The sequence below is a fragment of the Molossus molossus genome, unplaced genomic scaffold (genome assembly GCF_014108415.1).
Source record: "Molossus molossus isolate mMolMol1 unplaced genomic scaffold, mMolMol1.p scaffold_m16_p_19, whole genome shotgun sequence".
In the NCBI taxonomy this organism is placed as follows: Eukaryota; Metazoa; Chordata; class Mammalia; order Chiroptera; family Molossidae; genus Molossus; species Molossus molossus.
The window spans coordinates 47,734,769-47,762,766 of record NW_023425354.1 but is presented as its reverse complement, the minus strand read 5'-3'; the positions used below and the strand labels follow the sequence as shown (position 1 = coordinate 47,762,766).

The 27,998-nt window shown below is 51.7% G+C and overlaps 1 protein-coding gene across 10 annotated transcripts; it reads left to right on the top strand.

Annotated features, from left to right (window-relative positions):
* The first annotated feature begins 247 nt into the window (after window positions 1-247).
* On the top strand, window positions 248-26,731 carry DLG4 (discs large MAGUK scaffold protein 4). 10 transcript variants are annotated; one of them, XM_036267817.1, is made up of 22 exons: window positions 248-375; window positions 673-771; window positions 1,053-1,093; window positions 10,003-10,068; window positions 13,568-13,621; window positions 13,768-13,818; window positions 13,981-14,105; window positions 14,204-14,373; window positions 14,465-14,601; window positions 14,749-14,893; window positions 19,912-20,207; window positions 20,341-20,443; window positions 20,585-20,699; window positions 22,363-22,539; window positions 22,815-22,851; window positions 22,945-22,972; window positions 23,104-23,151; window positions 23,234-23,335; window positions 23,688-23,860; window positions 24,814-24,923; window positions 25,454-25,545; window positions 25,809-26,731. In XM_036267817.1, exons 1-22 carry the CDS (start codon window positions 348-350, stop codon window positions 25,913-25,915), a joined length of 2,304 nt encoding a protein of 767 aa, XP_036123710.1. In that variant the 5' UTR covers window positions 248-347; the 3' UTR covers window positions 25,916-26,731. The 10 variants fall into 10 exon arrangements, with proteins under 10 accessions (XP_036123710.1, XP_036123708.1, XP_036123707.1 ...); XM_036267815.1 differs by having other exon boundaries at window positions 13,759-13,818; window positions 25,809-26,725; XM_036267814.1 differs by having other exon boundaries at window positions 10,003-10,167; window positions 25,809-26,725.
* Window positions 26,732-27,998: the final 1,267 nt, after the last annotated feature.

Genomic DNA, 27,998 nt, shown 5'->3' with positions numbered 1-27,998 from the left:
TTCCTAAGTTCCTTAGGAAACTAGCTAAATTGTGCTTGGCTTTGGGGAGAAGGGGCCAGGGTGTGTAGAGCAAGGTGATGGTGGTGGTACCTGGAGACCTGGAGAAGAATGGGATATCTGGTTGCTTTGGAGTGTGCCCGCTTTACCTAACAGCTAGAATTGGGTAGGGAGAAGACAGCTCAGCTCCAATCCTGGAGGATTAGGGAGATTAAAGTGAGAGAAGAGAGAGATATCTGAGAGACCAAGAGGTGAAAAACAGGAGTCCTTGTGGAGGAGAAGCCTGGGGGTGGAATGAGGGGCTGAAACTCTGGGGATCCTTCTCCCTGAACCTTTCTACAGAGTCTAGGATGAAAGGGCAAAGGCTGGGAAGACCAGGTAAGTGAGTGTGTTGGTCTCTCAGTCTCTTTTAAAAAAAAATTTTTTTTCTCTATTGATTTTAGAGAGAGAGGAAGGGAGAGGGAGAGAGAGAGAGAAACATCAATGAGAGAAAACATCAATTGGCCGCCTCCTGCATGCCCCCCACTGGGGTTTGGCCCACAACCTGGGCATGTGCCCTGACCAGGAGTCTAACCCGTGACTTGGTGCATGGGTCAATGCTCAACCAGTGAGCCACACCAGCCAGGCTCTCTGTTTGCCTCTTGTCCCAATCCACCCTCACTTGGATTTCAATAGTTCCCAGGTCAGCCCTCTGGCTCCTGGCACCCCCACTATTGCAATGGGCACCTCCTCTCCTCACGGTACTACACAGTGACCTTTTCCAGGCCTTGTTGGGTGAGTAGTCTCCCAATTTCCTGATGAACAATGGTGGAAAGGGCTGGCCTGAGCCTGTGAGGGCAATTCCTGAACCTGGGGGCTGGTTGGGAGCCTGGAGATCATGTGGTCCAAGCAGGAGCCTCATACAGGGGTTATCCCCACAGTGCACCTCCATAGTGTCCACCAGCTTTGGCTGGAGGAGCTCCTCACTTACCAGACAGCAGGAGGCAAGGTGATGGCTGGGGTGGCCAGGGAGGCACAGGGTGGGGGAGAGTAACTCAGTGCTGTTCCTGTGACAGACATCCTGGACTATTATGAGGCTTCCATCTCAGAGAATCAGGTAGGTAAGGGGGTGGAGAATGGGGATCTAACTTCCTGAGGGACAGAGCAAAGCTGGAGGGCTGAACAAAGTACTGCTGATACTGAACTGAGACGTGGGAACCCTGGGGACAAAATCCGGAGTCAGGGGCACAGAGAATGCTCTCTTCTGCCCTTAAGCCCCTTTTCCCTCTTGCTTCCCCCTTTTCTTTGCCTGCCCCAATTTCAGACACTAAAGAGTTTAAGATATAGTTATTTTTCAGGCTTCCTCTTGTGAATCCTGAGGCAGAATTAGGCCCCTGGGATTCCCTTCTGCCAGCCCCTCCCTCAGTCCTACCCCTGCTATAGCCTCTACAGTATTTAAACAACCATGGGTGCTCCCAGCCCAACTATGGTGCTTCCTCCTCTAAGAAATTAAATCTATCCTTATTGTGTCTACTGTCATCTCTGGTGACTGGCCAGGTCTCCATGTTTGCTTCCGGGCCTCTCTGCTTCTGCTTCCATCTCCTTTCCCATTATCCGGGTTCCTGCCAGGACTGAAGGAGTTAACTCTGCCAAGGCACCCCCCCTTTCTGGCTCCTCGCTCTCTCCCTCCCCCTGCTTCCTCTCTCCTCCTCTCTCCCCTTCCCTCCTCTGGCTCCACGGCTCCCTCGGCCGCTGCCGCCTCCGGCCCCCCCACCCCACTCCTCCCACCAAGGCCCCTAGCCCCTGGCCAGTAGACAAGACACCCCCCCACCCCGGGGCTCCCCGAAATCCAGTTCCCCTCCCCCACCTCAGCTCATGCCCCAGCCCCCGAACTCCGGGGCTGCTAGCCCCCGGTGCCCCCGCCCCTCCTGAGAACTGGGGTGTGCTCCCCAGGCCCCCCCTCCATTGGGGACTCCCTTGTAGGGCCCCCTTTCCCTTCCTCCCACGCTCCTCTACCCTTCCCTTCTCCAACCCCCTCTTTCCCCTCTCACCCCTCCCCCCATCCTGGCCACCCCTGCAAAAGTGGGGTGCGGAGGGGGGAGGGGTGAGAACCCACGGAGGGGAGGAACGAAACTCCGATGAAGTCAGAGCCCCTTACCCGCTGCCGCGGCCAGGCCCCCCAACATGGACTGTCTCTGTATAGTGACAACCAAGGTAAGCATAACGGGGGGGTTCTAAACTGGGGGGTGGGTGTGAGTTTGTGTGGAGGGATTAGGCAGGCCTAATCTGGGGCTGGGGGCCCTGGAGTGAGAGCCTCAGATGTATTTGGGGTCCTAATTTAGTTTTGGGGTTCACATTTGAGAAAATGCTGGGTTTGGCCACAGGTGCCCCCTGGAGTCATCCCTTTGTACTTGTAGAGAAATAGAAAATTTGGGGTACTCTGGTTTGGGGGGTCTGGTAGGTTTTGGGGTTCACCAATCATGTTTGAGAGAGACTTATTTAAAGAGAAGCCTGGCTCACATGGGAGTCCTGCTCCTGTATGGTAGAAGGTGGACTATGTGGGGGGTTCTCTTTCCTTTTGGGGGACAACTGGCCTCCAGGTGCCTTGTCCAATTTAAGGGGGCTTCTGGCATGAGGTTCTGTAGAAGGTTATTGGTTGTGAGTGCCTGACTGCTCTGGGGGTGTCAGCCGGTGGGAAGGGGTGGGCCTTCAGGGTATAGAACCAGTGTCTTTTGGTAGATACATTTGGGGGTGATCTCTCAATTAGAGGGAACTGTTAATTTAGGGTTTGATCATGATCATATGGGATGGGGAGAGTTGGGAGTTGTCCGAGGGCTGGGGCCTGACATAGGATCACCTGAGGAAATGGACCAGGTAAGGTTAAGATCTGGGGTACTCCCATGAGAGGCAGGTTACAGCAGCTGAGGTTGCCAGTTCCTGAGGAGGAGAATGAGAGAGATTTTGGAAGAGAGGGGATTTGAGGAGGGGGACCAGGTGGGTGGTACAAAATTTGGGGGTGGCCCAGGCAGGTTCCCAATATCCCTCTCTCCTCTCACACTATACCTTCTCCTAGTTGAGAAAAAGGGAGAAGAGTAGATGGAGGGGAATGTTCCTGTTACCCCCTGACACTTTGGATCAAGGTGGGGGAGAATACCTGGATTTAAGGTGACTGGGGTGAAAAGGAGTAGGAGGAGGGCAGGGCTGGCAGCAGTGAGGATCTGTACCAGGATGTCCCTGTGGTTGGAGTCTGAAAAGGGCAGAAGATCTTAGATGGGGAGCACAAGCAAGCTCCTGGTGGATACAGAATACCTAGGTCTTCGCTGTGAGACTTTGGGATTGGAAAGCAGGATGCCTGGTGTGTAGAGGGAGGCATGGGCTGGTGGCAGGCAGCTGGGGGTTGGGGGGTGGGACAGGAAGTGGGGGCTGGGGAGGCGGGGTCTGGTGAGTCACGGGCTGAGGAGGGGGTTATATTTAGTGGGAACTGCTGCTTTTCAGGGGAGGGAGCTGAGGACACACATGTTCCCTGTCACAAACTCACACATGTGTGTACACATGCATCGTGGGTGTGTGTGCATGGATGGAAGAGATTGGGGCTGAATACCTTTATGTCTGGAGCCCCCACCCCCTCTTCAGGGCTACTTGCTTGTTCCTCTTTTTCTGAGCTTCTCCCACGCTACTTCTGCCCCCCCCCCCCCCCGTAGTTTCAGTAGATTTTTGGGGCCTCAGTTTCTCTGGCCTGCTCTCCTTTAATGTTCTCTAGTCCTTTGGTCCTCAGCTTCTCCTGTCTCCTGTTCTTAGCCTGCCTCTTAGTCTTAGGCTCCCTGACTGTGATCCTATGTACAGGTGTACACAGAAAGCCATGGAATGTGTGGGCTCTGCTTCCAACACATGAACATATATATGAGCGAGGGTGAGGGGCTTGCTAGCACTGGCAGCTATTCTGGGAGTGGAGAGCTTATCCATCTCCGTTCCAGACTCCTACTTCTTTCATGGAGCCCAGGGTTGAAAATACCTGAAGAAAGGAGCCTTGAGCAGAGAGGATCATGCATTTGGGGTTTGGGGTTTTACAGAGGCGTGGAGACTCAGGCTTGCCACATTCCTTGGCCAGAAAACTTGTCAGTTGCGGGATGGCGAGGACTCCAACTCCCATAAGGCCTTGAAGCACAAGATTCCCTCAGTGTTAGAGGACTGCTGTCATGGGGCTGTTGGGAGTTGTGGTTCATCTCTATCCAGGGCAGCAGAGGGTATCCCTGAAGGAGCCAGTAGGGGGCACATGGCTCTTGTCCCCCCAAAATGCTGCGTGGGGTAGGGGGTGCTCAGGTAGTTGTGCTTCCCAGCACCATCCGAGAGTACTCCATCTTCCATTGCCTATATTTAGACACCTGCTGCAGTGATTTAAGGAACGTTTATTGAATGTCTACCATGTGCCAGGCCCTGTGCTTTGTGTTAACTCTGCATTTATTTTTCTTTATTGTTGAAAGTATTACAGTACCCCCTAACTCTGCTTTTATAGTTATCACTTATTCTTACTCTGTGCCTCTCTCTGCAGGAGTCTCGGTCTCTGAGCATCTCTTTCTCCCACTCCACCCCCGTCCCTCCCCCTTATCCCCGCACTGCTGCCGCCGTTGCCATGGTAACCGGCGACGACTGAAGTTGCGTGGCGGACTTGAGGGCTGGGCGAAGGTGGCGGAGGGCGGAGCAGAACAAGTGAGGGAGGTGGGTGGTGAGGAAAGACCAGGGGTATTTGACCACTCGGAGGCGAAGCGGTTAATCCCTCCGGGTGGTCCTTATTGGGCAAAGCTAAAACGACGGGGGCGGGGCAGTTTGGCCAACGGCCTCATTCATTGGCAGACAGGGGCGTGGCGAAGGGACAGTATGGGCGAGGCCGGGGTAGCAAATGGGCGGGGAGTGGACGAAGGCGTGGTCTTCTGGAGGCAGGTGGGCGAGGTCTGGCTTACTCTATGTTGGCGGGCAAAAGTCCTCGGAAAGGGGCGGGGCCTTAGGGCTGGGTAACCTGACTGAAGTGAGGGCGGAGTTGACCTGGCAGGGGTGTGGCGTGGTCCCATGTGCCAAAATGAGACAGGGTTTGAGGAATTTGTCCAAGTAACTGTGGGGCGTGGGGGTCTTTGGAAAGGAGAATCCGGGGGTTGGGCCATCTGACGTCTCAATTTTCCTAAGATGGAGGCCTGTTCAGATTTCATCAGAGCACAACCTCCTACCTCAGCTCTGTTCCAAAGAGACGGTTACTAGGCGACAGCAAAGTCCTTGATAGCTGCGTTGCTAGGCAACCGGGAAACGGAAAATGGAGGGAAAAAGGAAATGGGGGTGGGGGAGGGTCTTAATGGGTCATAGCGCCCACTGGTGGAGAACTGTGATTTTTTTTATTTTAGAAGAAATTTCGAGTCCAGCTCCTTCCGCACTGGTTTCCTTTGAGGATCCAAGCATTCTATCCACATATGAAACTAGGGCATTGGGGGTCATCTTGGGGGCGCATCTAATAGGCTCCGGTCAACAGGAAAGAGGGGGCATAAGCGAGATTCTAGGGAAGTTTGTCCTTTGTGCCATGTGTGAGCAATTTAGAGGAGTCAGAGGAGCAGATTTGAGGAGACTGCTCACTGGGCTTTGAGTTAGAAAGGTGGGTGTTCAATGGCAGAATATTTGGAAAGAGATGCTTTCAGGTCCAGTTGTTTGGTAGAAAATGGAAGCCTCTGAAGAGACTTGAGGCCGTCGGTTTGGGGTGTTCTGGAAGATTAGTGGGTCAGTGCAAATTGGACCATATGTGCAAATTGGACCATATCTTACTTTGGTGAATATTTTTTGAGGCTGGGTGTAGGACAGATTGATGTATTTAGAAGCAATCTTCCATCGCAGTTGGACTTCGGAATCACAAAGGGGATGCTGAGATGTAGGAAGGGCATTCAGAAAAGGGAATAATGTATTAAAAGGAGGGGTAAAGAAAAGGAATAGCGCCCAGCCAGTGTGGCTCAGTGGATTGAGCGTCAGTCCCCATGGACTGAAAGGTCCTGGTTCGGTTCCTGGTCTGGGTACATGCCCAGGTTTCGGGCTCGATCCCCACAGGGAGGGAGGGGTGTGTGGTGGCGTGCAGCAGGCAGCCGATTGATGTTTCTCTCTCCCATCGATGTTCTTGTCTCTCTTTCCCTTCTTCTCTCTCTAAAAAAATCAATAAAAACATATTTTTAAAAAGAAAAAGAATAGGAAAATATCTCTTAATTTAAGAGCTTGGGAATGAATTGAAGAGGTTGCAATTTAACTTGAAGGGTACATTAAGTATTCTCTAAAGTTGGGGTCTGGTGGTATTGGGGATTGGTATATTAGAAAATCATAAGTATTTTATTAGATTTGGGGATTTGGATAGGGAACCAGAAAGGAATTTGAGAACTGCTTATTTGGATGTTTACATTAGAGCAAGGGTAATATTTGCACTAATTTCAAGGTTTCTGTTGGTGGATGGAGGGATAGATATGATTTTGAAAGGGATGATCTAAGGGAAAGATTAATTTGAGGGCACGACAAGGATCTGTGGTTCTTAAACTCCTGAAAAGCATTGTTTGGCTACCAGGTGGGGCTGGACTGCGGGTTAGAATAGGAGATGTCTTTGTATCTGATGGGATGCTGTCCACTTTAACAATCTTTGGGGGTGTGGGGGGAGGGGCTTGTGGGAGACAGTTTAGATTCCTTAGGGGTCCTAATGTGAGAGAAGTGCTGCTTCCTTCCCTGCACCCTTAGAGTCCAGTAATGATGAGCAGTCCGGTGAGGTTTTGGAATAGTTAGGAGTCTGGTGATTTTAGGGGTGGGAGATTAGGTAGAATAAAGGGTCCCTGAGAACCAGAACGGTAAATAGATAAATTTTTGAAGCGTCTCTACTTGTAGAGGGGTTGGAATAGGAGTAGACTGTGGAAGTTCGACCACAAGAAACAGCTAGAACCAGGAAAGTTAATAGCCAAGAGGGTCTCCCCTCACCCTCTCTCTCCCATCGTGACGCTCTTCCGCACTGCGCAGGCGCTGTCCCCCACCCTCCCCATTTCGGGCCGCAGCCTCCAGTTGCCGCGGCCGCCGCAGCCCCCGCCCCTCTGCCCCTCCCCCTCCCCAACCCTGGGACCCTTGCTCTCCCACCCATCCCCTCCCCTCTGTCCCCCTCCCCTTCTTCATGTCGGCTCGGAACAGAATCGCCTCCATGTGTCTCTGCGTGGTACGTGCCGCGATACGGGCTCCGGCCCGCTCCCCTCTTCCCGGACCCTCCAAATCAGGGTGCAAGCTTCAAGCGCTGTCGCTGTTCCTTCTGCTTGGCGCGGGGTCTCTGGGTTGCAATGTTTCGCGGACAAGAGCAGTGGGTTATCCTTCTTGTCATCATACACTTTCACTCACACCCCTCTATTTTGGGGGTGCAAGCCTCGGTTCCAGGTTATTTTGTGCAGCTGGGGCTACAGTGAGGAGGGGGCCAAGGGAGGAGGAACAACAGTGATCCTCAAAGCCTTTTACTTGTTTTATGTTCTAATATATTGGGGGATTTAGACTTGGTCCCAATAGCATTCAAGCTGTCGCGGGTCTGGGCCCTGAGTCCTAGTAGGGTAAAAGAGGGGATCCTCCTTTTCTGCCTGTCCTGCTCTAGTTGTCCTAATCTAGGACTGAGAGGTGTTGGCCCCAACCCCCACCACCTAGTTTGCAGTTTCAGAATTACTCTCCCCTACCCCCACCCCTCCAGTCCTGCCCCCCCCCCCCCCTTCCCCTTACTACAAGTACTTAGAAAATTTCCAAGGGCTGAACATATGCCCTAACCTCCTTCAGCCACATTCTGGGAACTTCAGATCCTTACCTTGTTCCTATTTCTGTCTCGTTGTCTCCCAATTTGGAGGAACTTTTCCCCCAGTCCTGGACCTCTTCTCCCCCCATGGGGGCAGGGCAGAGAGAGGTGACTGCAGTCTCACTATAATAAAAAATTCACCATTTCCTCTCTAGAATAAATGATGAAATGTCCCTTTCCATGCTTCCATTTTCTTTATGTGCACCTGGCATTTCATCATCAGATTCAGGAATTTTCTCTGAGATGGGGTGAAGATAGAGGGGCATTGGACTCAGACCCTCTCCCAGACTCCAAAACTTGAAGCTGCAACCGTTGGCCCTGCCTTATTTATCAGGGAGTTGGGGCCTTGTGAAGTGAGAGAGGAGAGCTGCCTGACCCTCCAGTTCTGGAACACTGTCCCTTAGCTGTCCAGGCTGAAGATCACCTTTTCAGGATGTGGAATGAACAAGCTCTTTCAATTCACTGAATTCTGTTATTCAAGATGGCTCAGTCTTTGAGGAGGGCTATTTAGCTTATACTCCCCCCTCCTTTTCCTTCTCTGGTTTTTGTGCCTGTGGTATTGAAACCTGGAGCTTAGGATACTACTTTCTTCACATCTGTGGGTCAGAAAACAGAGTATATCTTCATGAGCCCCTATTTTCCTTCTTTAAGGCTTCAAATGTATCAAGGTACTTCTCTGTGTCCTGGGTTTGAGAGTCTTCATGTTGTCAGCACCATTTCCCTCCCATTCTATAGCCAAAGTTGAGTTACATCCTCAACCCTCATCACCCTCAGAAATTTCAAAATTAGACTCTAGTATCAGACATTGACTTTGATAAGCTTCCTTCAGTTGGATCTTGCAACTGTTGCCCTCCAGATTTTGGGGTATACTCAGCTTCTCAGATACTTTTTTGAGATGGAAATTCTTTTTTTGTCCATGTGTATTGGGGACTGCATTCTGTCTTCCTCAGTCCCTGAGGGAGCCCTACATTAATTATCCTTCTCCTTTCCTGAGCCTGGAGTTTGGGAGGATCTGCTTCTGTGGGGGCCAACTCCTGAGGAAGGGAAGCATCATGAGGTCAGAGGCAGATGTGAGAGGACCCAGGCAGGGTTGCTGCCCTTCACTGCTGTCTCCAGCTGCCCTTTTCCTCTGTCTCTGGCCCTTAGTTAATCTCATTTACTGGTGTCCCTATTAAAAGCTAACACAGGAGATCCTTGAGATGGCAGGTGGCTAATTGGGAAGGGAGTTAGGAGTAATATTGGGTCTTTCACTCCTTAAGGCCAGATGGAGACCACAATTTCACCCTGAGGCTCAGCACTCCACCCTTTTCCTGTCAGGGAACCTGGAACCTGACACCCATTCTTGCCCCCTTCCTGAACCCTACTGCCTCTGTCCTCTCCCTTTCTCTCCCATCCTTTCTAGTACATCCGATTAGCTAGCTGAGCTGTGGGCATTTGTTGGGGTGGGGCTGGACTCTTGGGGCCCCTCTGCTGACTTCTTGGCAATCAGTGGGACCTTTGGAGAAAGCTGATCAGGTGTAGCTTTGTCCTGCTTGGAGGGCTGATGCCAAGTACCTGCTAGTTGAAGGGCCTGACTGAGGACCCTGCCTCGGGCATGGAAGGTGCCGGAGAGCCAGTCTTATGAGGTAGAGGCTGCAGTGGGGAGACTGAGGCAATGAAGGTGGGGGTGGGGTGGTAGGATGGAATGAGGAGCAGGATCTACATATGCAACATGGGGAGTGGGATTAAGGCAATGAGGGAAGTGGGATGGAAATGATGAGAGAAGCAAAGAATTTGGGGATGGATGTAGAGAGTGTGGGTACCACTGTCAGAGGAGCTGGAGCTCTGAAAGGATGGAGGGACTTACTATGAACGCCTGGGAAAGGGGTGAAGAAACAGGCCAGAGGAGGGTGTGTGTTGGGTAGAAGGCTGGGGGTTCCTAGCATGGGAGGAGGAGGAGTTGGGGGATGGAGCTGGGATTTGGAAAGAGACGAGAGGTGCCAAGGCCTCGGGCAGGAGAGGGGCTGTGGGGAGGGTGGAGAGAGGGGAACCAATGGGCTGGAGGGGAGGGAGGAGGAGGAGCTGGTCAGGCCCCAGGGCCTTCCGCACTGCACTGGCTTGGGTAAGAGGCGGCGGCGGCGGCGGCGGCGGGGGGGCGGGGGCTGGCTGCCTGGAGCCCTGAGGCACTGGGTCGGCCCCAGTGACACTTCCGTCCCTGTCCCCAGAAATACCGCTACCAAGATGAAGACACGCCCCCTCTGGAGCACAGCCCGGCCCACCTCCCCAACCAGGTAAACGCCCCCGAGTTGGTGCACGTGGCGGAGAGGAGCTTGTCCCACCTCGAGGCTGTCCACGGGGTCGTGGGCCACGCCCATCTCTCCCCCCTCAAGGTAGGAGACTCAGGCAGCAGCCCCTCCCCAGTGCGGCCCGCGGAGCCTCGGAGCTACAGCCACCCCCCAAGGGCCGGTAGGGCTATAGCTGAGCTGTAGGTGGGGGAAGGCTGGGACTGGGGACTGGGGCTTGGGCTTCTGGAGCCTAGGGAAGAAGGCGTTTGGGGGGCTGGAAACACCTTGTTCCTACAGAGGAGAAACAGAGGCCAGGCAAGTGGGAGTGGGTGTGGAGCTTAAAGCCAGGATGTGTATGTGCGTGTGCGTGTGCGTGTGCGTGTGCGTGTGTATCTATCTGCCTGCGTGCATGTGTGTTGAGGTGTGCAGGATGCTCACCAAGCCCAGGCCTTCTTCATTCCTTCACATTATCTACCTCTGTCAACGTTTTCTCTTTCCAGACCTCTATTCAGAGCTCCTGCTGCCCTCATTTGCTCTTTTTCCTTCCCTGCCTCCTTCCCCCACTTCCTGCTCCTGGGCTTGGCTCTCCCTGTCCCCCTAGTCTCCAGTCCTTTCCATCTATCTGGCCTGAGACTTCTGTCCCTGGTCCCAGCCTTTGCTCTGCTCCTGTGCTTCCTCCCCTCCTTGCTGCCCTTCCCTCCCTGCTGTCTGGTTCTTGATGCTGTCTCTCTCTTCCTCCCACGCACTCTCCTCCCTCTCCCTCATCCCCAGCTCAGGCCCTCTGTGGCCTGCTCAGTTCTCTTCATAGGTCAGCCAGCCCCTTTGCCCCCCTCCCCCTCACTTACCCCCTTCACTGTTCATCACTTCTCTCCTGTCCACCCATGCCTACCCTCTCATCCTCTAGGGCTCTCACCTCTGCCCAGATATTTTCTCTGTACCCTGTCTGTTCTCCATTATTATTTATGACCACCTGTTTCCCCTTCTATGTGCTCACCTCTGATTTTCCTTCTCCAGTCCTGGGGTGGCCTTGTTTCTTAGATTTTTCATTCTCCAGGCCACTTTCCATCTTCTTCCCCCTCAATCTCCTCTTTCAGGAGCACAGGATGGGGAGGAATGGAGAGCACCAGGCAAGCTGGGAGATTGAGGGTAACATTGTGGGGTCAGGGCTGGGTTTCAGGATTTTGTGGGATGCCCTTGGAAGGGGAAGGTTGCTGATAGCCCACTAAGAAGATGGGGATGAGGTTTCTGAGCTAGGGATGAGAAGCAGGGAGGGGCAGCAGCAGGTTCTGGGGTTAGAAGGAGGTGGCTGGTAGGAGAGGAGTTGGAGAAAAACCATTTTCTGGCTTGCAGCAAAATAGAGAGACAACAGAAGGGTAAGAGGTCCCAGGGCAGGGGACAGACTGGGATGAGACTGAAATCAGGGCAGCAGGGGGAGCTGATTGTAAGGAAGGAAAGACCCTGGTGATGGGGAAGTGGTATGGAATATTCCAGAGAAACTCTGGGGGCTGCGAAGAGTGAAGGAAAGAAGACTAGAGGTGCTTTTTTTGAGACTGGACCATTAAATCCCTGGGAGGGGGAAGATGAGAGAAGGGAGGCTTGAGAGGTGGCAGTTGGTATAGTAATAGCGAGTGCTGCAGTCAGAACTCAGGGAGCACAGGGAAGAGGAAGGAGAGAGTGCTAGAGGCCTAAGTGTGTGTGGGAGGTCTTAGGACCAGGCTTGAGCTGGCAGACAGAAGGAACCCCAATTTTCAGAGGAGATGGGGAGTAGATTGAGAATGAAGGGCTGTGATTTGGGGATAGAATCTTTAGGGTTTGAGGATGAGGTAAGGGGGAGTGTGCTGATCTTTCTGGGCAATCAGAAATTAGGATGGAGGAGAAGGACAGGAGACTAATAAGGGATGGGGCTGGAGGGTGGGATAGGGATAGGGAAGTGGATGGAGAATGGAGGAGGCTGGTGTTGGAAGATTGAAATTGAAGGGTGGGACAGGGATGTAGATGGAGGATGTGGGATGGGATAGAAAGGGAGGAAAGATAGGACCTCAGAAAAGGGGTTTTTGGATGGGGATGGGATTTGAGGACAGGCTACGGGATGGAGGATGGACACGTGGATGAGATTTTGGTGTCAGTGGCTATTGGTTGGATAACAGCATTTGCTGAGATGTGAAGGGTCAGAGAATGGTGTTAATAGATTTATGAGTATGACATTTATAATAGAGCTTGAAAATGGTAATGTGTAGTATTGGGAAACAGCAGTAGGAGAGAGAAGAGACCCTTTTGGAGGGGGAGAAAGGAGCCTGGGGAATTCGTGAAGACTGCCTCGTGTTTGGTAGGCTCCAAATAAATATTTGTTTAAGGAGGCGATAGGTTGGGGATCCCGGAAGAAGGCTCTGGGCAGCCTCACCCCATTGCCATGGAGACGTGACTTCTGTTGCCTTGGCAATTGGGGAAGCCCCTAGGACTGGCCTAAACAGTGGCTCCACCTGGGAGTCCAAAGACCCTGTATTTCGAGGCCACTGATGTCAGGGACCGTGGCACGCCCCACTTTAACTCTTTCTTTAATGAAGTGGGTTGTGGGGGAGGAATAGAAGAGAGGATAGGACCCGCATGTCTTTCACCGCTTTCCCTCCTGATGTCCTTTGCACTGCGTAGGGTGAGGGGCGTAGAGGAGGAAGGAAGGGAGGTTGTTCAGAATGGGCTGCTTCTACAAACCTCTGCAGCCTGGAAGTCTCTGGGCCTGGCTGGGGGGAGGGGGGGGGCAGACAGGAGAGGCGGGGCTAGCTGATTAGCTTAGCTGATCCCTTCTGCGTTGGAGAGTCTGGTCGTCTCTAGGCCACAGGCTCCACCTCCCTCCTGTTGTCCTGACGACAGGGCCTCCTGGCGGTGGGTCTCCTCTGGCCTTGGCTGGGCTTGGATACTCTTACTAGGCAACAGGGTCCCTAGAGGAAGGGGTGGATTAGATGGCTGGTGGGCAACAGGGTGGGAGTGGCCTCCATCTGGGGGAACCTTGAGTTCCCTTGGCCAAGGATTTAGGGTAAATGTATGTAAAGGTGAGAGGCAAATCTGAGGGAGGGTGATGAAGGTATCAGGGTGTATGTGGGCAGATAGGGACAAGGATGGGGGCAAGAAATGGGGAGCAGGACCCGGTGGACATAAGCCCTGGGGTTTATGTGTGTAGCACAAAGGCATGTAACACCCTGTGGTGTTACATCCGGTGAGAGGCTCCCCCCAGCAGTTCCCCCTGCCCCCACTCTTTACCATCTGCTGCTCCCCCGTCTGGCTGTCTCTCCCTTCTGGCTTCTCAAACATTTCCTTCTCCATGCAGGGGGCCTGGGCTCGGCAGAGTTAAGTCCATGCACGTGTGCATGTGTGTGTATGTATTATGGATTGAGGCTGGATCCTTGGTTAAGAGGCTGAAAGGGTAGCCAGTTTGGTGGGACTCTTAATTATGGACTCCCTCTTGAGCCAAGGCTCAGGCAGCTTTTCATCTCATTTTCTCCCCTCACAGGCCAATTCTCCCCCTGTGATTGTCAACACAGACACCCTAGAAGCCCCGGGATATGTGAGTTGTTTAGATTTTGGGGCCATTGCAGAAGGAAGGAGGGAGAGAGGGATAGCCTGGGTTCCAGTAGTAGGGGAGGGGCAGGTTCTCAGGTAGGAATGTCTGTCTCACTGTTTCTGTGTTTCTGGTCCGTGCTGGAGTTGCAGGTGAACGGGACCGAGGGGGAAATGGAATACGAGGAGATCACATTGGAAAGGGTGAGCAGGCTCCTCTGAGGCCCCCTTGCTCCTTGTGTGTGCTTCTCTCTGTGCCCATTTTAACCTTGCCCCTTCCTGCTCCCCAATCCATTTTTCTCCCCACTGGCTTTGCCAAGAGTGGGCAGTGAGGGGAGTTGACCTTCTTCCCCTCCTTCTGCCCAGGGTAACTCAGGTCTGGGCTTCAGCATCGCAGGTGGCACCGACAACCCACACATCGGTGACGACCCATCCATTTTCATCACCAAGATCATTCCTGGTGGGGCTGCGGCCCAGGATGGCCGCCTCAGGTGGGGAGAGGAGACAGGGGTTAGGATGCTGGTTCCCTCAAAAGGGAGGACCAGGGCGGCAGGAAGCTCCTGGCTCAGGCCCACCTTGCTGCCCTCAGGGTCAACGATAGCATCTTATTTGTAAATGAAGTGGATGTTCGGGAGGTGACTCACTCAGCTGCTGTGGAGGCCCTCAAGGAGGCAGGCTCCATAGTTCGCCTCTACGTCATGCGCCGGAAGCCCCCTGCTGAGAAACTCATGGAGATCAAACTCATCAAGGGGCCTAAAGGTAGTAACGTGTTATGACCACCCCTGTATCAACTGTACTTTGCCCAAGGCTTGCTTCCCAGGCACCCACCTCTGCCTTTCCCTCCATCTAGGTCTTGGTTTCAGCATCGCAGGAGGTGTAGGAAACCAACATATTCCCGGAGATAATAGCATCTATGTAACCAAAATTATTGAAGGGGGTGCCGCCCATAAGGACGGGAGGTTGCAGATTGGAGATAAGATATTGGCGGTGAGGACCCCTATTACTTTTCTAGTCCACACTTGGGTCTTGCCTATGGTCCTGCGCAGACCCAGGCTCTCTTATCAGCTCACTCCCAGCGCCTTTGTCTTGAGGCTGTTTCTGGCTCTGTCTGAGCTCTGTTTCCTTTGACCCCAGGTCAACAGTGTGGGACTGGAGGACGTCATGCATGAGGATGCTGTGGCAGCCCTGAAGAACACATATGATGTAGTCTACCTAAAGGTGGCCAAGCCCAGCAATGCCTACCTGAGTGACAGCTATGCTCCCCCAGACATCACAACCTGTGAGAGTCCTCCAAACCCAAAGCTCCCCATGACCCATCCCATTCACCACCATGACATTCCTGGTGACTGTTTCTCTTCAAATGCTCCCCATGAAATAGCTACAACCACTGTCACATCCTATGGTTGGAGAATAAATGGAAAATTGGTCACTATGGAAAACTAAAAAATATTGTCAGAAGTCTCTCCCCCAGAAGGCACAAGACCCAGATTGTTTTATGGATAATTTTATGAAATCCTCGTGGAATGGATTATTCTTATGCTCTCTCTGGGTATGGGAAAAGATAAAAAGTTACACATTTCATTTTATAAGGGCAGTTCAAATGGTCACAAAGATAGTGTAAAAGAAATTACAGGCCAATTTTGCTTCTGAATAGAGATGTAAAAGTTTATAATAACAGAGTAGCAAACCAGACATAACATTATATTAAAGGGAATAATATTGTCACAAAGTAGGGTTTGTTTCAGAAAACTAAAGGTGGTTCCATATTAGGAAACCTCTTAATTTGATTCATTGTATTAAAAAGTTAAGGGAGCCCTGGCTGGTTTGGCTCAGCAGTTGGAGCGTTGGCCTGCGAACCAGAGTCCTAGGTTCGGTTCCCGCTAGGGGCATGTACCAAACCAAACCAAATCCCACCCCACCCCATCCCACCCCCACCCCCACCCTCACCCCCAACCCCAACACCAAACCAAACGTCAAACCAAACAAGTTAAGGGAGCCCAGCTGGTGTGCCCCAGTGGTAGAGCATTGACCCATGCACCAAGAGGTCACTGGTTCGATTCCCAGTTGGGGCACATACCCAGGTTGTGGGCCCGATCCCCAGTGGGGGGCATGCAGGAGGCGGCAAATCTATGTTCTCTCATTGATGTTTCTATTTCTTCCTCTCTCTCTAAAATCAATAAAGATAAATTATTTAAAAAAAAAAAGTTAAGGGAGAGCCCAGCTGGTGTGTCTCAGTAGTTGAACATTGACCCATTGACCAAGAGGTTGCCAGTGGTATTCCTGGTCAGGGTATATGCCTAGGTTTTGGGCTCGATCCCCAGTGGGGGATGTGCAGGAGGCAGCCAGTTGATGTTTCTCTCTCATCGATGTTTCCGTCTCTCTCTTCCTCCCCCTTCCTATTTCTAAAAATCAGTAACAACATTAAAAAAAAGTCAAGGAAGAAAAACTGTAAGGTCATTTTAGATAGATGTGGAAAAGGCATTTGATGAAATTCAATATCTATTTTCTGATGAAAACTTACTAACCTAGGAACAGAGGAATTTTCCTTGATGTGGTGAAGTTATCAGAAACTAACAACCAACATTTCCTAATGATAAAATCTTAGCAGTATGTCCATTCAGTTAGTAACTAGGCAAGGGTGTCTCTCATTGCTACTGTTACTCTACATTGCTTCAGAGCAGGATTTCTCAATGTTGGTACTGTTGACATTTTGGACTCGCTAGTTCTTTACTGTGTGTGTGTGGGGGGGGTTGTTTTGTGCATTGTAGGATGTTTAACAGCATTCCTGGCCTCTGTCAGGTGACAATGGTACTCCTCCCCACTGGTCAGAACAACCAAAAATTCTTTAGACACTGCCAAATGTCCCCTGGGAGGCAAACTTACCCTGCTTGAGAATCACTGCTTTAGAGATTTCAGGTAGTGTAGCAAGGCAGAAAGAATAAATAGATGTTATATTTGAGATGTTTTAAAATTTTTATTTAAAAATATCACCTGAGGATATTTTTCCATGGATTTTTTTACTAAAAAAATGTTTTTTCCTTTATTGATATTAGAGAGAGAGAGAGAAACATTGATGAGAGAGAACATCGATGAGAGAGAGAGAGAGAAATATTGATTTGTTGTTCCACTTATTTATGCATTCATTGGTTGGTTTAGAAAAAATTTGTAGAAGAAATGGGCTTAGGAAACAAGTTATAGAGATAAAAGGAAGGACCCTTCATGCTTGGGAGAGGGAGGATGATAATGGTAACTTGCCAGTTGCAAAGGGGCAGGTTGAAGGGTAGAAGAGCAGGCAGAAGGGAAAGGGAAGGGCGAGGGTGCGCTCCCAGTACAGAGAGCATGCTGGGTCCTCAGTCTTAAGGTTTTCTTTTTGTTGTTGTTCTTAATCCTCACCTGAGGATATTTTTCCATGGATTTTTTTACTAAAGAAATGTTTTTTCCTTTATTGATATTAGAGAGAGAGAGAGAGAAACATCGATGAGAGAGAACATTGATTGGCCGCCTCCTGCATGCCCCCCACTGGGGATCAGGCCCACAACCTGGGCATATGCCCTGATGGGGAATTGAACTGGTGACCTCTCGGTGCACGGGTTGATGCTCAACCACAGAGCCACACTGGCTCCACTGATTTTTTAGATAGAGTGGAAGGGAGGGAGGGAGAGAGAGAAGGGGAGAGGGGGAGAGAGAAAGAGAAAGAAAGAAACATCAATGTCATATCAATTGGTTGCTTCCTGAACTACCCTTACCAGGGCCTGGGATTGAACTTGCAACCTAGGTATGTGCCCTTGACCTGGAATCAAATCTGTGACCCTTTGGTCCCCAGGCCAACACTCTAGCTGCTGAGCCAAACCAGCCAGGGCCATTGGTTGATTTATTTATTTTTTTATCCTCACCTGAGGATATTTTTTTCGATGTTTTGTTCAGATAGAGTGGGAGGGAGGGAGAGAGAAAGAACATTGAAGTGAAAGGGACACGTCGAGTGGTTGCCACCCACACGACCCAACCAGGGCCAGGGACAAACTGTAACCAAGGTATGGGCCCTTAGTGGGAACCGAACCCAGGTCTCTCCAGACCACAGGCCAATGCTCCAACCGCTGGGCCAAACAGGCCAGGGCCGGTTGATTCTTTCTTTTTTTTTTTTTTTAATCCTCACCCGAGGATATTTTTCCATTTTTTGTACAGATAAGAGAGAGGAAGGGAGAGAGAGACAGAAACATCGACGTGAAGGGACACATCGAGTGGCTGCCACCCGCATGACCAACCAGGGCCGGGGACAAACTGCAACCGAAGTACATGCCCTTAGTGGGAACTGAACCTGGGTCTCTCCGGACCGCAGGCTGACGCTCTAACCGCTGAGCCAAACTGGCCAGGGCGCTGGTTGATTCTTATATATGCTCTGCCCAAGGATCAAACCCACAACCTTGGCATATCGGGACAATACTCTAACCAACTGAGTTACTCAGCCAGAGCAATAGATGCTATATCTGAGAAGGGGAAAACAAACTTATCCTCATTTGTAAATTACACTATTGTCTGTCTGTGTTAAAATCTAAGTGAATTAACTGAAAAACTTAGAAATAATATGGAAGTTTAAGAATATGGCCATATGTATGACAAATGACAAAGAGTTAGTAACTTCTCAGCAGTAAGAAAATGTAATGGGCAAAAGATTCCTTTCATCATAGAAAAGATTCTATAAAATTCTTAGAAATATGAACTTGACAAGAAGTATGTAAGATTTTTATCCTCACCTGAGGACATTTTTGCATTTATCTTCAGATAGAGCGGGAGGGAGAGGAGGAGGAAGACAGAGAGAAACATCGATATGAGAGAGACACATTGACTGGTTGCCACCCACACAACCCCAACCGGGGCCAGGAACAAACTACAACCGAGGTACGTGTCCTTAGCCTGAACCAAACCTGAGACTCCCTGGTCCGCAGGCCGACGCTCTAATCACTGAGCAAAACCATCCAGGGCAGATTTAAAAAAAATATATGTTTTTATTGATTTTTTAGAGAGAGAGGAAGGGAGAGAGAGATAGAAACATCGATTGGCTGCCTCCTGCACGGCCCCTACTGGGGATCAAGCCCGCAACCCGGGTATGTGCCCTGACCAGGAATTGAACCGCGACCTCTCAGTCCATGAGACAGTGCTCAATCCACTGAGCCATACCGGCCAGACAAAGTGTGTAAGATTTATATGAAGAAAATGAGTGCACTTTACTGAAGGACATAAAAGAAGACTAAAAAATGGAGAGTCACACCATGTTTCCGAATGGAAAAACTTAATATGTTAAAGATCTCAACCCTCTCTAAATTAATTTATACATTTTATGCAATTCTAATCAGAATTTTAATGTTCTACCCCCACTTCCCTGGAAACTCGGCAGGAAAATTCAACTGGAAAGAACATTTGGGAGAATAAGAAATTTTGGAAAAGGATGAGGCATGACTGACCTACCAAATATGAAATCATATTGTATAACTATATTAAAACCACGTGGTAGTATTTCTACATACCATGACCTACCAAAAGGAACTTTGCTTGACTACTTGGAGAAAGGGCTGATTTCAAATCTTGGACAAGAAATGTAGAAGATGAACTCATAAGATTTTCATACTAGAAAGCAAGGGAGGTATCTAAGGCTGCTAGGGTCATGTCAAAGACACAGGAGCCAAATCGAAGGGGCTTCTACCGGCCATGTAACTAAAACTCATTGAATGTGTGAAAATCTGTGTCATAATGGTACTTCAAAACGATTGGGTACCTTTGGAGGATGCTAGGAATCCATTTTTTTAAATGAAAACTGGCAAATAAAGAGAGTCAAGCATTTATTCTCTCTTGTACAAACTGCACCTTAGGGTAATCAAAAGGTTGGTATGAGACAATTCTTTTTATTTTAAAAAAATTTTTATTTATGTATTTATTTGTTTAATGGGTGACAGTATTACAGATGTCCCCCATTTCCTCCCCCCCTTTTCCCCCTCCACCCAACCCCCACCCCACCTTAGGTCTTCCCCACACTATTGTCTGTGTCCATGAGTTATGCATATATGGCCCTTGGGCTGGGATGTTCCCTACCCCTGCTAGGGGAACTGATCCCTGATGTTACCTGGGAATTCCTGCCCCTGACATTGCTATGACCTGATTCCCAACCACCCTAGTATCTCTGGCAGAATAACTTCCCCTTCACCTGAGTCTGGCTCTCCTGGCTCCCTAGGGAGAAGGTGGGGTGGTGGGTACTGTCTCCCTTCATGCATTTCATGTCATCCTTTATTCCGTGTCTTCCCTCAGCTTATTCCCAGCACCTGGACAATGAGATCAGTCACAGCAGCTACCTGGGCACTGACTACCCCACAGCCATGACCCCCACTTCCCCTCGGCGCTACTCCCCCGTAGCCAAGGACCTGCTAGGGGAGGAAGACATTCCCCGAGAACCAAGGCGGATTGTCATTCACCGAGGCTCCACGGGCCTGGGCTTCAACATCGTTGGGGGCGAGGATGGTGAAGGCATCTTCATCTCCTTTATCCTGGCTGGGGGCCCTGCAGACCTCAGTGGGGAGCTGCGGAAGGGGGACCAGATCCTTTCGGTGAGAGAAGGCCAGCCCCTGCCCGCACCACCCTCTCCCCTCATGGCAGGGCTCAGGGATCTTGGGCAGGGGCTTGGGTAGGCTGGAGCCTGGTCCTCATCTCCAGTGACTCAGCCTCTCCTCCTTCCTCTAGGTCAATGGTGTTGACCTCCGCAATGCCAGCCATGAGCAGGCTGCCATTGCCCTGAAGAATGCGGGTCAGACAGTTACGATCATCGCTCAGTATAAGCCAGAAGGTACCAGGCCTGAAGTTCCCCTTCTTGGGGGCCAAGATGATCCTCAGGACTCTGTTTCCTCAGCTCTGGCTTTAGTGGGGACAGAGGGAGGGTGGCATTAGGATTGGGCCAGAGCTCAGGAACCTTCTTGTCCTTCCTCAGAGTACAGCCGATTCGAGGCCAAAATCCATGATCTTCGGGAACAGCTCATGAACAGCAGCCTGGGCTCAGGGACCGCCTCCCTGCGGAGCAATCCCAAAAGGGGTTTCTATATCAGGTTGGATGATTCCTGGACTGGGCTCCTCTTCATTCTGTGACCCCTCCACCCCAGACAACTCTTCCTCTAAACCCTGCCTAGCTTCCACTCCCCATCCAGTCCTGACACTCAGCTGGTGTTCATGGGCTTAGCTGCACAGATTAGCATTTTGAAATATTCTGTGTCAATTGGAAAAGAGTCTCAGCTGCAAGTATCCTTACTGCCTTATAGCCCCTGGTTACCCTGGCACTTTTCTTAGGACCTCCCCCCCTTCCCGCCAGTTACCCAACAATTTGGCAACTCAAAAGTTAATACCTGCCAGAACAGGGGGCCCCTAGGCTATTCAGAACATTGCCCGGGCCTGCACGTCCCTCTGGGATGATGTAGACCAGGAAAGGCAAGCTACAGCTCTCTGTCACTCCTTGTCTCTAGTGGCATTTACTTCCTTCTCAGGGCTCCTTCTCCCATCCTTCTCTCTTGCTTGCCCTCCCCAGGTGTCTTATACTTCTTTTTCTTCTCTCTCTCTGGCCTCCTGGCCACCTGGCCACCTGGCCACGCACTTGGTCTAGTCTGCTGCTCTACTCTGTAGGTTTCTCTCGGAGCTGTCAGCTGTGGCCTGACCTCTTCCCAGAGGTTCAGACCTGTGTTCTGGTCATCTGCTTTCTGGACATGTCCCCTGGGATGTCCCACAGGCATCTCACATTCAACATGTCCCAAACTGAGTGCATCTCTCTCTCCTGTGCACTTGTGCTCTCTGTCCTGCCGAATCAGTGTTTTGTCTCTCGTTGAATGGCACCACCATTCACCCAGACACCCAACTCAAACAGAGCCTTGCTCAGCCCTTCCCTCCTTGCTGGGGTCCAGTTGGCTCCCAGGGTTGGTCAGTTCTAACTCACAGACAATGCCAGATGACACTGGCGTCTCCTCTTTTCCTGTCCCGCTGTCTTGCCCTTCATCTTTGCTCTCTCAGTGGTCATTTCTCCCTTGTCCTGACCCCAGGGGTTGGGGCTTATTGACAGGAATTTGATGCTGTTAGGGTAACCAGAGTTTGCAAAGAGTGTTTTTTGTTGTTGTTGTTAATCCTCACCCGAGGATATTTTTCCATTTATTTTTTAGATAGAGGGGAAGGAAGGGAGGGGCAGAGAGAGAGAGAGAAACATCCATGTGAGAGAGAGACATTGATTAATTGCCTCCTGCACGACCTCGAGCATAACCTCGACCCAGGTACGTGCCCTTGTCCCGAATCAAACCCAAGACCTTTCAGTCCGAGGGCCCACGCTCGAAACGCTGAGCCAAACCGGCCAGGGCAACAAAGAGTGTTCTTTTTCCGATGAATGTGAGCAGATTGCAGGTTACCTCTGTGACTGTGACATGCATGTTACTGCAGACTGCTTTCCCGAGAGGGTGGTGTTCTAGGTCTTACTCTAGAAATTGCACTGAATGTATGGCTCGCCTGATTGCTGACACAGCACTGACTGAATGACAGTTAATAGTTGTGGCAGTTTTAACAGTAGAGCTTTTGGTTCCCACACAGTTGTTGGGTTCCTCAGAGTCCATGGCCCCTGTGGCAGTGCCATCAGCAGCTGTGCTTTGCTGTAGACCCCGGACCCTGAACCTCTGAGCTGGGTCTCAGGGTGGCTGGAGTCCTCAGCCAGGCTCTGACTGATGGCCATCTGTCCTCCAGGGCCCTGTTTGACTATGACAAGACCAAGGACTGTGGCTTCCTGAGCCAGGCCCTCAGCTTCCACTTTGGGGACGTGCTGCATGTAATCGACGCCAGCGATGAGGAATGGTGGCAGGCACGGCGGGTACACTCTGACAGCGAGACCGATGACATTGGCTTTATTCCCAGCAAACGGCGGTGAGGCTCCCAGGGCCTTCAGCCTTCCTGCCACAGGCATCAAATCTTCCAAGGCCAGTAGGGCATGGGTCTGTCCTTGGACTTCTTGGGGATCTGTCTGCTGGCCCTCTTGGGCACTATAACTCCTGTGAGCCTTTGGGGCAAATGTCTCATTTAGGACCACAGGCATCCAGGGGCTGCTGGGAGATGGGGTTGTCAGCTGGTCTAGTGGGTGGGGGTTATAGGGCCCCTCAGTGGACATTTCCCTATGCCCCCTTCCTCCATGTTTTCCATAGGGTTGAGCGACGGGAGTGGTCAAGGTTAAAGGCCAAGGTAGGTAGAAGAGGCGGGGGAGCTTGGGTGGAAGAGTCAGGGCCTCACGGGGTGAACTCTTAACCAACCGCATGGCCTGCTCTTTCTTCCTAGGATTGGGGCTCCAGCTCTGGATCACAGGGTAGGTGGGGTCAGTTTGGGAAGACCTGGGTGAGAGGAGTCCTGAGCTTCTCTTGATATTCTCAGGAAGGCAATGTGGTGCCCCAAGTCCCCTGTCTTAGAGCCCCTCACAGATGACCTACCTCTCATTAGGCCGAGAAGACTCGGTTCTGAGCTACGAAACGGTGACGCAGATGGAAGGTAAGCCTTGCCCCATGCTTAGGCCCCAGCCCTTCCTGCTCCCTGGCTCTGTTCTCCTCCTGAGCCAGCTCTTTCTCCTCAGTACACTATGCTCGCCCCATCATCATCCTCGGGCCCACCAAGGACCGTGCCAATGATGATCTTCTCTCCGAGTTCCCCGACAAGTTTGGATCCTGTGTTCCCCGTGAGTGTGGGGGGCCTGGGATGAAGGAGGGAGATGGGGGGGGGTGGGGCCCATGGATGGGAGGTGGGGGCTGAGCCACTTTTGGGTATTGGGGTGCAGGAGGACATTGGGATTCTCAGAGAAGGGGTGCTTCTCAGCCACTGTCATATTCCATGCATGTCACCATTTGAGGCCAGAGACTTGGAGGACAGCCCAGAGGGTACTGGGAGGGTCGTTCTGTCCCTCTCAGTCTTGGTCTCCCCCAGCAACCCCTTTTTACTGAAGCTGAGCACTTTGAGGGGCTGACATAGACAGTTTTTGAGCTAGAGGGATGGTGGTTAGATCTTTGGGGGGTGGGGTGACTTCCTGGCAGATACAACACGGCCCAAGCGGGAGTATGAGATAGATGGCCGGGATTACCACTTTGTGTCGTCCCGGGAGAAAATGGAGAAGGACATTCAAGCGCACAAGTTCATTGAGGCCGGCCAGTACAACAGCCACCTGTATGGAACCAGTGTCCAGTCTGTGCGAGAGGTGGCAGAGCAGGTAGGACCCGGTGGGCACCTCGTACTCTTCCTCCTCCCTTCTCCCCACCCCATGGCCTTCCTCCAGCTCTCTCTAACTCTCTTTCTCTCTGTCTCTTTCCCTGCTGGGTCTCGACTCCACTCCACCTCCTTCTCCTCTTGGGCAACTCTGTCTGACCGCCTGCTCTCTTGTACCCTGCTCCCTCTGCCGGCCTTCCTTGCTTCCTGACCCCAAACTCGGCGCTGCCATCTGGCCCTTCTTTTTTCCCCTTCCCTCCTCCTTGCCCCATTTCTCCTCTCTTCCTGTGGCCTGCCCTTGGTGGCTTGGCTTCCTCCATCTCGGTCCCCGCTTCTGCCTGACCCCTTTGGCCCTATACCCTCCTCTCGCCTGTTCCTGGGGTCTCTACCTCCCTCTCCCACCCTCTGCTACCTCCTTTTCCCTGCTGCCCCCACCCTGCCCTCTCTCCCTCCACGGATCCTTTCTCCATCTGCCTCTCCTCCCTCCCATCTGTCTCTCCTTGTTCCTTCCATCTGTCTGTCCTCTGTCTGTCCTCCCCTCCCTCCTCCCTCTATCCTACTTCCTTTCTCCCTTTCCTTTGCTTTCTTGCCCCATCTGTCCTATCCTGCCTTCCGTCCCCCCACTCTGTTCTGCCTGTCTCGCCTTGTGCTGCCTCTTTTTTTGGGTCTCCTCCCTGCCTGTTCCTCATCCCCCTCCATCTCTCCAATGCCCTCCTGTGCTGGCCCCTTCCCTTGCTCTCTGTCTGTCCCTTCCCTTTTTCTCTCTGTCTTTCACTCTGCTATACCCTCTTCTCACCTTGACTCTCTGCCAACATGTCTTTTGATATCCATATCACTTCCCTTTTGGTCAACGTCCTGTTCCCCACCTTTCCATGTACTGTGTCCTGTCCTGGTACCTCTGTCTGTCCTTTTCCTGCCACCTGCTGGCCCCCCTCCGCCCACCCTGCCTGCCCCCAGGGGAAGCACTGCATCCTTGATGTCTCAGCCAATGCTGTGCGGCGGCTGCAGGCGGCCCACCTGCACCCTATCGCCATCTTCATCCGCCCCCGCTCCCTGGAGAATGTGCTGTGAGTATGGTCCCAGGGGGCCTCCCCTCCACTCCCCCACACCTGTGGCCCTGGGCCTCAGAGGCCTCTGTGTTCAACTCTCCCCTCATATCCCTGGGCAGTGGCTCCAGCAGCCCTCGAGGGGGATCTGCACAGAGAGCTGGAACCCAGAGGATGCAGGAAATCTCAGGCCTCTCCCTTCTTCTTCCTTGGGCTAGGCAGGACTACAACTCCTAGCAGCCCCTGGGGCACACACCTGCTGGGGCGAGCCAGTGCCTCCAGGGCTGTTGGGAGTTAGAGTCTGAATCCTTTCACTGGGGCTGAAGGCTGGGAGGATGAGGCTCTGGAGAGGTCCCTGGAGTGGCCATACCCGGCTGGTGGGTTGCGGGTAGGGGCGGTCATCTGTGACCCCAGAGGATACTGGGAATTATTATTTTTTTTGCCTCATGCTCTAAATAAGAAAGTACCATTTGCAATTTAACATCTCTGGATGGAGGAGGTAAAAGGCAGAGGGTACCCACCGTCAGGTCTGTATCTCTCACTCTCCACAGAGAGATTAATAAGCGGATCACAGAGGAGCAAGCCCGCAAAGCCTTCGACAGAGCCACCAAGCTGGAGCAGGAATTCACAGAGTGCTTCTCAGGTGAGGCTGCAGCCAGCCCATTACCAGCACGTGATGCGCCTTTGCTCAGATTCAAAAAAGGAAAATAAGGTGGCAGAGGAGTGGGAGAGGGGAGTAGGGACCACTGGGTGGATGATTTAGAAACAGGTCCTCCTTTGGGTGGTTGCAACCCCAAGGCTCATGGCCTAGAGAACTAGAAGAAGGTGCTCCTTTCTCGGGGCTGTTGCCAACCCTCTGGCCAGGCATTGGGCCTCACTCACTGTTCCACCCCCCCCCCCCCCCAGCCATCGTGGAGGGCGACAGCTTTGAGGAGATTTACCACAAGGTGAAGCGCGTCATCGAGGACCTCTCAGGTCCCTATATCTGGGTCCCAGCCCGAGAGAGACTCTGATTCCTGCCCTGACTTGGCCTGGATTCGCCCTGCCTCCATCGCCTGGGCCCTTGGTCTGGACTGAATTGCCCAAGCCCTTCGCATTCCCCAGCCTCCCTCCCACCCCTTCTTATTTATTTCCTTTCTAACTGGATCCAGCCCATTAGAGGGGGGACACTCCTCTGCATGTATCCTCGCACCCCAGAACTGGGTTCCTGAACCCCAGGAACCTGGGGTCTGGGGGGAGCCAGGCTCCTGGCCCCCGGCCCTTGCTCCTTAGGATTCCTTGCCTCTGCCCCCCCTAACGCACACACGAACCCACCGGGGGCCACCCTTCCCCCATCTTCTCCCACACACATTCCAGAAGTCAGGCTTCCCCCTCAAGGAGCACCCTGCTGCAGGGATGCAGGGCCACAGGCCTCCACTCTCTCCTGAGGCAGGCGCTGGGGTCACCCCTGCTCACATCATAACTCCCCATGTCCCTTGATTTCTCATTTATTTTTTCCTTTTTTTTCTTCTCAAAGGTGGTTTTTGGGGGGATAAGTAGGGGACTCCACTGTGGGCCCCCTGCCTTCCACATGCCCCCCACCTTTTTTCTTTGCTGGTTTGCATGAGTGGAAGGTCTAACTGTGGCTTTTTTTTTCCCCTGGGATTTTTTTTTTTTTTTTTGGGGGGGGAAAGGGAGGGATGGGTCTAGGGAGTGGGAATGTGGGAGGGAGGGTGGGGGGCAGGGGTTGGGGGTTGGGTGTCCAGGGGAAGACTGGAAATGCTGCCGCCTTCTGCAATTTATTTATTTTTTCTTTTGAGAGAGTGAAAGGAAGAGACAGATACTTGAAACCTGGTGTGTGGCCTGATTATTTGGGACCTGGGTGAGGAGGGAGACAGGGTGGGAGCTCAGGGATAAGCCTGGTAAAGTCAGATCCTTCTCTACGTCCCCCTCTCCCCCTGAGAAGGTAGAGGGGTCTGAAGGGGCCTTGGAGGGAACGTGCAATCAAGAATGCAGGGTCAGTAGTGAGGACTGGGCTTGGAGGGGATGGAGCTCTGTCCAAGGTCACCGATAGACCCACAAAGAGGACAGATTTGGGATAGGTTTCTGAAAACAGCTCAGCCTCGATCACTTCCCTGGGCTGTCTTGGTCCTGTTAGGCAGCATGATGGTCTATAACGGAAAATACAGAGGACACTTTCTTAGTTCATGTTCATGGAGTTGTGGACGTAGCTGGGCTCTGGCTATGATCTTTACAGAAGTTTACTGATAAGAAATGCTGTATAAATACTTTATTTTCATTGGATTTCTTTATGCCTCATCTCTATAGGAAATATTTGAAGTAGTTTTGCAAATAATAAGGTTAGGAAAATAGAACTTAATACCAAAGATAAAAGTAGGAGAAACAGTTGCTATAGCTATGAGGATAAAGATGATTTCTGAGCTTCTTGGTAGACCAGGCAAAAAATAAATGGTTCATTACCTATTATTATTTTTTCGTTAATCCTCACCCGAGGATATTTTTTCCATTGATTTTTAGAGAGAGTGGAAAGGGGGGAGGGATGGAGAGAGACAGAGAGAAACATCGACATGAGAAAGACACATCGATTGGTTGCGTCCCACACAACCCTGACGGGCCAGGGATGGAACCTGCAAACCAGGTAAGTGCCCTTCACCTAGAACTGAACCCAAGACCCTTCAGTGGGTGGGCTGATGCTCTAACCACTGAGAAACACTGGGCAGGGCTCATTGCTTGTTACTATATTTCATATACACACTTTTATTATTAAATATAAAGACAGAATTCTAGTCCTTTAATTTTTTTTTTAGTACGTGCCCCCTAGCGGGAACCGAACCCGGGACTCTCTCGTCCGCAGGCCGAGTCTCCAACCGCTGAGCCAAACCGGCCAGGGCGAGTCCTTTAATTTTTAATTTTTTTATTTTAGAGAGAACATGAGAGAAACATGGATTTGTTGTTCCACTTATTTATGCATTCATTGTTGCCTCTTGTATGTGCCCTGACTGGGGATTGAACCTGTAACCTTAGGGTATTGTAACAATGCTCTAGTCAACTGAGCTACCTGGCCAGGGCCTCTAGTCCTTTCAGGGAGTCAGATTT